This window comes from Perissodus microlepis, chromosome 10 (genome assembly GCF_051167445.1).
Source record: "Perissodus microlepis isolate ML-2025 ecotype Zambia chromosome 10, ASM5116744v1, whole genome shotgun sequence".
Classification (NCBI taxonomy): Eukaryota; Metazoa; Chordata; class Actinopteri; order Cichliformes; family Cichlidae; genus Perissodus; species Perissodus microlepis.
In genome coordinates this window covers 9058390-9070885 of record NC_140470.1, presented here as the reverse complement: position 1 = coordinate 9070885, position 12496 = coordinate 9058390, and the positions used below count along the sequence as shown (strand labels likewise).

The window sequence follows — 12496 nt, the reverse complement described above, 5'->3', positions numbered from 1 at the left end:
TTCTCTGGTGTCCTTTCCACCTTTGTCTGACTTTAAACATTCTCTCACAGCCGTCCAGGGTTGTTAAAAGCAGGTGATCCAGGCCTCCCCTGGTTAGCTGACTCCTGGCCTTCCACAAGTCTCCCAGCTAACGGGGGCTTAGGAAGTCCAAAAGGCGGCAGCAACTTTGGCCGAGGAGGTAAGAAACATAAACAAGCCGGAGCGATGAAGAATACGGTTTAGCGATGCCTAGTTGGACAGTTTTGATGTTGATCCCTTGGGAAGCATGCTGACAGGATGTCACACTTAAGCACATATACACAAATAGGTTAACACACACACATGCACAAATTAAAACAGCCTTTAAGGGCTCTGTTTTACTAATTTGATGTGACAAGCCTGATATCTGGCTTAAATTTGCACTGTTTAGATATATTTTTTTCCCCATCATTCTTTGTCATGCTCTGCCATTGTGCGTTTTTCGAGGTTGCGCACAATGGTTGAAGTATATTGGTTTCCATTATGTGTTTGTATGCCTACATATTCTCAAAGTTCAATGGAACCCTGGTGAGCTTCAGGCTTTATTCGTGCAAGACTGTTGAGCTGAAGGTTAGCACTGTTTGAGCATCCCTCTTGTGAGCACTCCACCCGGCTCCCACAGAGCATTGCATGCTAATTATGGTTGTTGATAATCACTTTCATTTATATCAAGTCCATTTGAGAAATGTATTTAACTAATACAGAGTGCTGGAGCAGCAGGGAGTGTTAATGACCTTAAAGATCGTTAACTTCATGTCAACTTATCTCTCCATGATGCCTTTTCCATTTCCCTCCCCTCTCTGTGTTCATCCTCTTTTTTGCCTCAGATGTTTTACCGTCTGCAGCAGTGGAGAAAACTGGTACCATGCTGTCTGATGGTGCCATCTACAGCAGTATCGACTTCATGGGGAAGGCAGGCTACAGCAGCCCAGCACGAGGCATTCAGCCCACCCCCTATGCCACCACTCAAATACTTCAGTCCAATAGTTTCCACGAGCTGGCGGTGGATAGGCCAGATCCCCGCTGGAAGGCTTCTCTTCAAGCCCAGCAGGAAATAGCAAACCTGGGCTACTCGCTAACTGACAGACGCCCTGGCAGTGGTATGAGCCACGATGAAATGATCAAGATCTTTGTTTATTTGATTGTTTTTGGTTTTGTTTTGGGGTTTTTTCATTTTATGATAAACTCCTTGCGTCTCTATGAACTAAGTGCAGCATATTTGCAGCAAAATCACAAGCACTTTTTTCTCTATCATTTAAATTACTGGGAGCTAAACCAAGGAAAGACCAAACTAGGAAGGAGAGAATTTGTTTACATATTCACTAAAAATAAACCCTTAGGATAATGTCCTTAATTACTCTTCTGTCTTCATCACAATTCTACCCTGGGAGCTTATCTTGCCTAGAAATGTCACGCAATCATGACACATTTCTTTTGGGTTAATTTGATTAGATGGAAGAAGAAAATCCCTCAGTGTTTGGAGCTATTTATGTAGCTTCTATACATTTAGTAAAGTCGTGGAGGCTTTTCTGTGTGTGTTTTTTTTTTTTTTTTTTTTTGCACTATAGGCCGTGTGCTCAGTTAAATGTCAAGCTAACCACAGATAAAGAGAACAAGTGGAGAAGCAACTTAAAGTGGTTTGCCGCAGGTTTTGATGCCTATTTAAGAAATGTCAACATTTAGAAAATGTTGTAATGTGCTGGCAGCACACAGGAAAGACGAATAATGAAAACTGGGTAGAAGACAGGTTGGGTAAAAGTTCACAGAGAGAAGCAGCAGAGAAAGATAGAAGGTACCTTTTTCCAAGCAAAGCCGAATGTGTGTGGACTGAGAGTAGAATAATACTCTTACGTATTTTGTATAGAGGAAGCTAAACCTCTCTTTGCCTACCCCCAGGTGCAAAGGCTGGGAAGAAAAAGAAGCTAAAAAGTGGAACAAAAACCTCTAAATCAAATGGGACATGTTGGGCTAATATGCCTCTGCCACCACCACCCATGAACCCCCTGCCTGGGACCGAGGTTGACCTTGACTGTTACCCCCAGGAAAATCATGGAGGAGGGTAATGTACATTCATATGTCATCAGTCTCTGTACTAAAACACATAAAAACAGAAAAGAAACACATGCAAACACAGAGCCTGCACTTGGGGCCCAAGCAGAGTGTATGCATGGGTGGCTTTGTGTTATTATCAGAATTTGGATATAAGCTCCCTGTTTAATTTACCTTGTGAAAGAAAAAAGAATTAACTGTATTAGCCTGTTAAACGCTAGTACCCTAGTTAGCTGAGTGACTGCTGGCCTACATTTAGCCCTTTTGGCTAAGACTAAGCTAAAGTCTTTGTTATGAAAAATGGATGTGGTCGCCATGCTGCCCCACACTAATTTCTGAACTCTGCAATGTGAAGCCTTTTTGTTTGTTTTTTGTCTATGCCATGTTTTTTCGAGTTAGAAGTGACTATATTTAAACCGCATGATGAAGCGCTAACAGTGTGAGCTTAGTTAGCAAGCTATATCCTTAACATAGCTGCTAATAAGTGCTAATTAACATATAAACAAAACACTATAATTTAACTCAACAAAATTAAAAAGTTCTTGGAGTGAATTACTTTTTTTTGTTATTTATCTAGCACCATTTCTACAGTTGTGAAACCACTGGGTGTGTTTGAACCCAACCAGTAGTTGGGGATCTTTCTGTGCCTGTGTGGGTTCACACCAAAGATATCCATATTAGGTGCTTGTCTTTGGATTATGATAAATCCAAACAGGGAGCTGGTTTAACAGGGGAGGAGCCTCACAGCTGAAGGCTCTGTCTCCCCCACTGTATTGTTGGAAGCTCTAGGAACCACAAGTAGGCCTGCACTTAGAGAGCAAAGTGCTCTTTTGGGATAATATGATATGATGATGAGATATGACAGATTCTGATTTTTCTGAATCGTGGCTAAAGTGCTACTCTCTGTGTGGTAAATCTTCTAGAGCAGATGTCTTCAGGACCACATTTTGCCATCCTGAATTGCACAGTCACACTTGCATTGTAAAGCCTAAACATATTGTGGCTGCTATTTTCTGATCATTTAAAAGTGTTGAGAACACTTTTATTAGTGGAATATTTACAGGTATTTTCTGTCTTTGGCATACATCTCTAATCAGTTATTTAGGAAAGTCAATGTGATGATTAACATGAAAACATTTTGTCCACATGCCAGATATGACAACGGCAGCTGGGCACCACCAATGTCTGTCCAGACCTACCGCCATCAGAATTTGGAAAATGAAGTAGAGGAAGAGAGAGGTCCCACACCTCCCCTGAGAGGAAGGTCCTCCTCCCCGGCGGCAGCTACTTTTAGTCAGCCTTCGTCGTCCTCTCTCAGCTCTGCCCACCATGAAGAAATGCAGTCCATCTTGCAGGCTCACTTGGATGAGCTGACTAGAGCCTACCAGTATGAAGTGGCCAAGCAGGCATGGTAAGAATCCCTTGTAAAGCTAGGTTTTATAAAAATTTATTTATATAGCACTTTTCAATATACAGTAAGCATCACAAAATGCTTCACAACCAAAATGCTAGAACACCAAACAAGGAAAAGCAAAGATGGCTTTTTAAGACAACCTTTCATATTCTTGTTTTTGGTAATAATGTGAAAGTGTGAAAGCTTTGCATGGCAATGCAGATCCATTCAACTATGTTTGCTTTGCTCTGTTAGAGAGATGCATGTAATTTTATTCATTTTATTCTGGTGAAAGTTTGGATTTTGCATATCAATGGAAAATGTCTAAGCGCCTTTCAATGCTGGTATTTACATGTGTCAGCTCAGACCTGCGGCCCGTGTGTCTTGCAAGCGATAAAAACATCTCTCCATTGATTACACCTTTGATGGAGCATTGGAAAACTTGACAAGTCAGTGGCGACATGGAGGGTAATGACTGGGTTTAGTCTTACATGCTGTTCTGACATCAGTAAATAGAGTTAGTAATTATGCATGCATCTCCTCTATGGTGGGATGCGAGCCATCATGGAGGACAGCTGTGCGGGAGATAACAGGCATGTTGGTGACAGCCCTGCCCATCCAGATATCCTTAATCCAGTCCAATTACAACTCCATTGTGTTAGCACAACACACACCAGCACTGAGAAAGTAATCAGTAAAATCACTGCAGGCATTCATAGTGTATGCACATTGCATCTCCACCCTCCTGAATATCTACTGATTCTGAATTTGTAATGCTTGTTTTGCAGCATTTTTCACGCCCATTATCTGACTTCTGTTGCTTTAAAAACATTTTATTAATACACACTGTTTCCCCACATTTAAATAGGCATATGAAAACCAGTCCAAACGTGTCCAACTCCCCAATCGACTTCATGTCTAGTACACTGGGTTCTGATTTGGGAACCACTCTCCTTTCTGAAGACGAGGAGGAAGAGGAGGAGGAGGATGAAAGATATGCTGTGGTGTCAAAGAATTTGTGTGGCTTTGAATACACTACTGGTCACAGCATGGATAACCTTGAGGGCTCAGGTAAAAATGTTTTAAAAATTAATTGCTGTCTTCATTTTTAAGTGAATAGACCACTGAGTCACTGACACTATGAGGTCATGCTCACATGGAAATATGGGTAAATAATAATGCATAGGTGCTGAAAATATGACAGATATTAACATGCATGCTCTAATTATATTTTTATATGCCTACACCAAGTTCACCGATAGCACTTTCATTAGGAATATGGATAATTAGTGAAACTGAGGTATGATTATTACTTATTTATGGCGCCCATTTTTAATTCATAGCTTTCACTTGATGTGTTCTCACTGAAGGCATGCCACTTTTAAGAATAATATCATTCCCATGTGAGAATGTAGTTAGTAGAAGTTTTTCATCTTCAGTGTAGTCGATGAAAAGCATAATGATAAAAAGAAAGAAAGTACAACCTCTCTCAATTTCCAAATTTTACGTTGGAGGACATAACTAAAAAAACATTTTTTAAAAAATACAACCTCAGATGAACAACAATGCATTGCATATTACACCATGTAGCAAAAAATAAACCAAAATGCTGAAGCAGTGTGTGAAAAACTAAGCCATGATTCAGTAGCTTATACAATTACCTTTAGCACCAACTTTTAGCTGTTGGACAAATGGCCTCACATTTGACTCTAGAATACTTTGGAACACAGATGAGTCCATATTCGACTCGGTGACTGCAAGGTTCCTGGGTCCCATGGCAAACTACAAGCCCAAACTATCCCCCTTCCATTACTGTGCTTGACAACTGGTATGATGTGTTGGTGGTAATATACTGTCTTGGGCTTTTGTCAGATGTGGTGCTGGGCTGTATGGCCAAACATCTCCACTCGGAAGTCTTCAGATTATCCAGATGCAACTTTACAAACCTAAACCTTGCTGCCATGTTCTTTTCGTGAGACGAGACTTTCTCCTGGCAACCCGTTTCCAAACAAACCATACATATTCAGTCTTTTTCTAATTATACTGTCACAAACTTTAACTTTTCACATACTGACTGAGGCCTGCAGCATCTGAGATGTAGATTTCTTTTCTTTTCTTTTTTTCAGTTTCTTTGAGGTGAGTTTACTGCAGAGTCCACTCCTGGGAAAATTAGCAACTGTCTTGAATGTTTTTCACTAATGAATAATTTTCTCACAGTGGAATGATGAACTTCAGATTGTTTGGAAATGGCCTCATAATGCTTTCCAGATTGATTGGCAGCAGTAACTGCTTCTCTAGGATCACTGTGGATGGTTTTCCTCCTTGGTATTGTGTTAACACACACCTGAATGCTCCAGACGAAAACTGCTAAAAGTGGTTGCTGTTAATGCATTTGATTAGTAACCTACTTAATGCTATAAGTGAGGCTGTATTTAGACTTTCACACATCATTTCAACATTTTTCCTTAATTTTTGTCAAATAAATAATGGCACTATCTAATATCCCATGCATTGTTGTTCATGTGAGGTTGTATTTAAATAATTTTAAGACATGCTAAGGAACAGATGATTATTTGTTATGTCCTGATATGGAAAACGTTAGAATTGAAAGAGGGTGTGCTTTCTTTTCACCATGACTGCATATGAATGGGAGACATGTGGATATAGTTATGATTCACTGAAAGGAAACATGTGTTTTGCTGTCATCACTACTGAAAAACCACAAAAGTGTAGATTTAAAACATATAACAATACAGATGTCAAAATGTAACAAAAGGAAATCTGTCTCTTATCAGAGATTTTGAATGGGGTACTTAAGAAAAGGACGATATCAAAGAGGAGACAGTTCTGCTTTTCTTCTTCATACATTCAGCCAATCTGAGAAACTGCATTCATGTCAGATAGTTTCTGAAATACATTTTTTAACTCGCAACAAGAAGAAGTGCCTTTTATGGTGGGTGACAACCAATATTGTCTTTTTAACAATATCCACTATCCAATTATCACACGTAAATAATGTAAAAACAGCAGTGAATAATCAAGAAAATCGGCTTTCTAACTTTTCAAGGCATTGCAGATTTCTTCAATATCAACACTCTATCTGCCAATGTGGTTGGGCCACTGAAGCTTGAAGTGAAAATGTTTTGCAATGTGTAGCCTTGCTAATCAATTATGGGTCGGCAACACAAACACAAAAGCATAAAATGGATCATTTAATCACATGCATGCAAGCCCCCCGTACACTGTTCTGGTCTTTTAGGACATTGATTGGTCGTTTGGACCGCGATTAGCGCGCAATGTAATGCAGACACTACATTTGGGCAAATGTAAAACAGTTTCATCATCTCAAGGATATTCAGATAGTTTAGGCTTAACCATTAATACCTCTTTATTCTTTTTCAAAGAAATATTCAGACAGTCTGTTGAAAGCTGCTTGAAGTCCTCCGTGGATAGATGTCAAAGCAATAATATATGATATTTCAACATCTTTAGTAGGGCTCTACTGAAAAGAAACACATCTTGCATTTAAGATTTGATGCATTTATAAATAGGTTTACTGTGTGAAAATGTTTCTTTAAAGAGAAACTTGATGGCTTCTCCCACAGGGACAGGATTGTACCATTTTTAGACTCCATTGTTTGAAAGGTTAAGATTGAAATGTGAATTGAGAATATGTGTTTTTTAAGCCCTTTTATTAACCCATTGCAGGGCAAAATGCAGGTCAGTGTGACTAAAAATATTTACCAACATTAGCAATGCAAACATTTTATGAACTCATATTTAGCTGTCAAGAGTTCTTCCTATTTTAGAAGTGCATTCAGTCACAGCGAGGGAATTATTTCAGTCCAGTGAATCAAAACATGAATAAGGTTTTTTGGGTGTGGCAGTATTTCCACAGCGGCTGCCATATTGCATTTGTGGAGTACTTCTTTAAATAGTTTATTTATTTATTTTCAAATGTCTTGTCTGGTTTTAGAGCTTGATTTTATTGTCACTCAAACAAAGAAAAACAGTTCTGTACTCTGATTCTGGCATTCAGTAGCAATATGCTCTCATACCTTCTGTTTTGACATCACATGTAGGCTAGGATGTAGAACAGATAGTTTTTGAAATTTCTAGTATTTGTTGATTTCAATCGCAGCTTTGAGTTCCGCTATCATTCCAACTGACACGTTTGGCTTGTTAATAGATCTGCTGATCCTCTATGGGTTTTCCAAATACTTGGTTTTGAATTCATACCCAAACCTTAATATTCAATAACTGTCTCATTTCGGTCCATTATAGGTAAGGCCTCTGAGCAGTGTCTCTCAGACAGCTTTGGCACAACAGACCATGGTACACAAGGCTCGCATAGCCTTGGACACAAGAGGGCGCCACTCACTGCTAACAAGCCTCAGACAGACAAGGTTGGAACTCTTCCCAGACGAAGAGACACTAACACAGACGGTGAGTCTGGACTTTAATACCCCCAGCTATTACTTTTTATTTATTTTAAGTCTTTTTAGTACATTTAATGAGAATGCCCATATCGTGACGTCTGATTCGGGTCCTTTGCCAAACACCCTGATCTACCATCCACTCAATAGCCCACACACCAGCCATGAAGTCCCTGCACGGCATGGGTTCCCACATGCACAGTTCGTGGGCAGCTGCTCCCTCAGACCCCTCTGAGGAGTGCATGGTGAGTGTGTCCACGCTGGAGCGGCAGCATATGGCATCCTGGAGTGGCACGACATCATCCAGCAGGGCCACCCTGAGTAGGGGTTCAAACAAGAGAGCTGGCATAGAACCCTCCCACAACGGGCATCCTTCCACAAACGGCACAGAGAAAAGGGAACACTGTGAGTGTTCATCCTCAAAAGGATCTACTGTATGTGTGTGTGTGCGTGTGTGTGTGTGTGTGTGTGTGTGTGTGTGTGTATGTGTATGTGTGTATGCGTGCACACATGTGTGCACATTACAAATATTGGATATCTCTTGCAAAGCAAACACAAGCAAGAAAGTAATAACATGCAAGTTTTCATGAATTCTAATGCATTTAATAATTTTCACTCTGCAAAGATTAACATTAGACAGGTTCAATTATATACTACATATATACTACATACACTGATCAGACACAACATTAAAACCACTTCCGTAATACCGTTTAACCTCTGAATATGACTGGTGGCATGTAAAGGTAAGGCTCCCACAGATTGGACTTTTTCCAGAACATCCTTCAGATGCTCAGTTGAGTTGAGATCTGGAAAATTTGGAGGACAGTTAGAAAACTTTAACCCTAGTCTTGAATGAAATTTACGGTATGAAGGAATCATCAATTGAATTAAAGGGGACAGGAAGGGGTGTAGATAGTCTGTAAGAATGTTTAGGCAGTTGATATATGTTAAAGGATCAACTACACGAGTGCCTTTACATAGTGTTACTGAGAAGAACATTGGCCAGAGCATCACACTCCCAATGTATAATAACTTCCTGTTATGCACCAGTGTCTTTCCTGCATAACAGGGAAACACACCTCACTGAAAATGTGATGTATAAGATCAGGCCACCAAGCATAGCTCCATTGTGTTTTCACCTTTCTCTCATAAGCAGCCTTAAGGCTTTCAGCAGTGGATGCTACAGGCTAGAATTCACTCTCCATGCCACCAGTTCAAACTTATCTTTTGTTGTATTTTTTGTAATGATCAAAACGTAGCATCTCAGTCATGTGGGATCAACTGGCAGGACTGAGATGCTCTGACCAGTAGTGTAGCCATACCATTTTGGCTATTGGCAAAGTTCCTGACACTCTTATGCTTGCCAGTTTTTCCTAAATCTAACAAACACTAAGTGTTCTCTGGAACAGTATACCACATTCAAGGGTTTGCAATATTAGCAGTGATGTTATATTCTACTAACAGTGAACCCCAAAGTTAAAAAGGCTGTTCCTATGAATGGTAAAATTCAGTTAAAAGAAACTGTAGAATCTGGTGGAAGGGGAATAATAAAATAAAGTCAGATCACCTGGTTTTTTTTTTTATTAAATTCCATACATAACCTAGAAAAAACAAAAACAAATACAGTTTTGGTATAGTTTAAACAAAATCTTTTGTCTTGTCACCTCAGACACATCCTGAGAGTGGCAGCTGAAAATCCAGATTGTGCGAGTAAAGTTTTTTATATCATCCAGACTTTACATCGTTTCCTTTGTGTCTGTCTGTCTTTCTTTCAGAGTTTATGTGAAGCATCATTCCCCACAGTTGCTGCCTGTCCCAGGACACCTTGTTTATAAGCGCTATGAGATTTTTCTCTGCGAGTGACACTGTATGATGTTTGGAAGATGGAGAGAAGACAGAATAAAGACAAAGAAGCAAAATTGTGCAGGATAAAATGCAGAGCTGTAAATGTCATGTACAGACACAGACACCACTCTCACAGTGTTATTTTCATCCCCCTCTTCAAAAGAGTAAACAGTGCGTTATATGTCCGCTTCTATTTTCTGTCACATGGTGTACAACAATTCACACAGTGGAGATGAGGAAGAAAACACACAACTAACAAAATGACTAATGATTCAAATGAAAAAGGACTTGCATAATTTGTAAATAGATTTTTTAATGTTTTTCTTTTGCTTTGCTATGCAAGCCAAACCCAATGTTGTCTTTTTTTGTGATTTATTACCGTGAGTCCTTTTTTTCATTAATGCTCAAACTGTTAGCTTGTTTTGATGAAGCTACTGTATCATTGTATTTTTGCACAGAGCATTTTGGTGAAAATAAGCACAAACCCATTGTCAGCTAAGCTGAGGAGGAGAATCATAATGGCAAAGAGGGGAATCGAGAACATAAACAAAAAGACATGTATACTTGGCTGTGCTGTATTTTTTGTTTTTTGTTTTTTTTGAGAAATGTTCATCTATTGAGAATTATGAGGCAAAAAACATGGGCGAAAACTAATATGCCAAAATAACTAACTGTGTTTCATACTTCTTTTGCTGGGAAACCTATTATGCATTATACTAAAAGTGTTTCTCAACAAATGGTTAATAGAAGATTTTGTATGGTAACCAAGTAACACATCAGCTGTGATATCCAAAGCAAACACAAATGGAAATATACTTCTCTGCCATTCCCAGCATTAATCTCTTAATACATATTTATATATATATATCTGTTCCTTTTACAGTTACATCCAGTGACATGATGATAGTGCAATATTTAAAAATACAATATGACAGTTTGTGAAATGAGAAGATGACAGGAATTTGGAGCAGGTCACCTATAATGCAGTGGATAGATTAATTAAAAATGTCCAATGTCACTTGTAGGGAAATAGGATGTTTTAATGACATGTGTTTACGATGTTAAACATCAAAGAAATGATACTGTTCAAATTTCTTGTTATGAACGACAGAGCAGAATGGTTATGGATTTCCACTATCATCAACATGTATAGACCTGAATGACTGCCAAATTGAAAGATGTTTTGTAAAGTTTTAAAAAATACAGCCAATTATCATTTTCTGCCAGTGAGATTGGGAATGTGATGTCTTTACATTTGTTTGGATGGTTATGTTCTGACCGTTGTTCTGGTAATGGCTCTCCCTATGAAGAATCTTTACATGCCAGATTGGTTTGCCCTCAGGAATACACAGCCACATACAGTAGGGCCATTTTTTTTCCAATCCTATGATGCAAAATAAAATGTGTATGTGAAAATTAACAAATTCTCTTCTCACAACTGCCTGAGTTTGAAATATGATTTGTTTTTAACAAGAAATGCCCATTTTGGATTTTTCTGAAACAATTAACCAATTTTTACATTACAAATGGTTTTAAAATATACTCCACAGTTACAGTTTAAACTAAAGAAATGTCATTCTATATATGTATGCGGTTTATCCTTCAAGCTCGGGTCCTCTACCAGAGGCCTGGGAGCTTGAGGGTCCTGCGCAGTATCTTAGCTGTTCCCAGGACTGCGCTCTTCTGGACAGAGATCTCCGATGTTGTTCCCGGGATCTGCTGGAGCCACTCGCCTAGCTTGGGAGTCACCGCACCTAGTGCTCCGATTACCACGGGGACCACTGTTACCTTCACCCTCCACATTCACTCGAGCTCTTCTCTGAGCCCTTGGTATTTCTCCAGCTTCTCGTGTTCCTTCTTCCTGATATTGCTGTCATTCGGAACCGCTACATCGATCACACACACATATATATATATATATATATACACACACACACACACACATATATATATATAGATAGATAGATAGATAGATAGATAGATAGATAGATAGATAGATAGATAGATATTAGGGGTGCAACGATACTCGATATTGGATATCGATATTGAACCGTTCGATACAGTGCATTGGGTTCAGTACGCATATGTATCGAACAATACAAAATTTTTAATTTATTTTATCAACTTTTCTTCTGACGATGCTGTCTGTGTTGAGCGCTCAGTGGATCTGCGTTCGACTACTCCGCCTAGGCTGCACTGTCGAGCGCAGATCCACTGAGCGCAGCACAAGCTAGCAAGACAGAAGCTAAGCTCGTTGCAACATGGCAAATTGAACCTCCCCCACCCTCGTTCAGATCTGGCCTTTGGAACTATTTTGGTCTTCATGTGAAGCATGACCCTGAAGGTAAGCGCGTCATGGACAAAAGTAAAACAGTATGTCGGATGTGCCACGCAATGCTCAATTACATGGGTGGGAACTACTGCGTTAGCGCAGTTTGCTCGTTAACGTGTTGACGCTGTCCAGCCCCACGCACGGGGTGATCTGCGGTAGCTCGTTAACGGAGATTTGCCGTGCGTTAACGTCATTTCAGATTAACGCTGACAGCACTAGTGGGAACACAATGAATATGACTGCACATTTATGCCGACATCATCCTAGTGCAAAGACAAGTGGAAGCAGACAAAAACAACAAGCACGCATGCTACAAACTTTACCCGAGTCATTTAGACAGCCGTTAGCACATGATTCTCCTTATGGGGACCTGATATGTTTAATATGCTGCTGAGAATATAGCCCAGAAGAAGCGTATAA

General features: G+C 39.6%; 1 protein-coding gene across 1 annotated transcript in view; it reads left to right on the top strand.

Annotated features, from left to right (window-relative positions):
* Positions 1 to 11168, top strand: part of LOC146378768 (roundabout homolog 2-like) — an 80638-nt gene extending 69470 nt beyond the window's left edge. The window contains exons 20-27 of the mRNA XM_084941807.1: positions 51 to 178; positions 846 to 1118; positions 1915 to 2077; positions 3221 to 3478; positions 4329 to 4531; positions 7745 to 7906; positions 8047 to 8301; positions 9675 to 11168. Coding sequence (XP_084797933.1) covers positions 51 to 178; positions 846 to 1118; positions 1915 to 2077; positions 3221 to 3478; positions 4329 to 4531; positions 7745 to 7906; positions 8047 to 8301; positions 9675 to 9676 — 1444 coding nt within the window. The 3' untranslated portion in view covers positions 9677 to 11168. The remainder of the gene's footprint in view (positions 1 to 50; positions 179 to 845; positions 1119 to 1914; positions 2078 to 3220; positions 3479 to 4328; positions 4532 to 7744; positions 7907 to 8046; positions 8302 to 9674) is intronic.
* The last annotated feature ends 1328 nt before the right edge of the window (positions 11169 to 12496 follow it).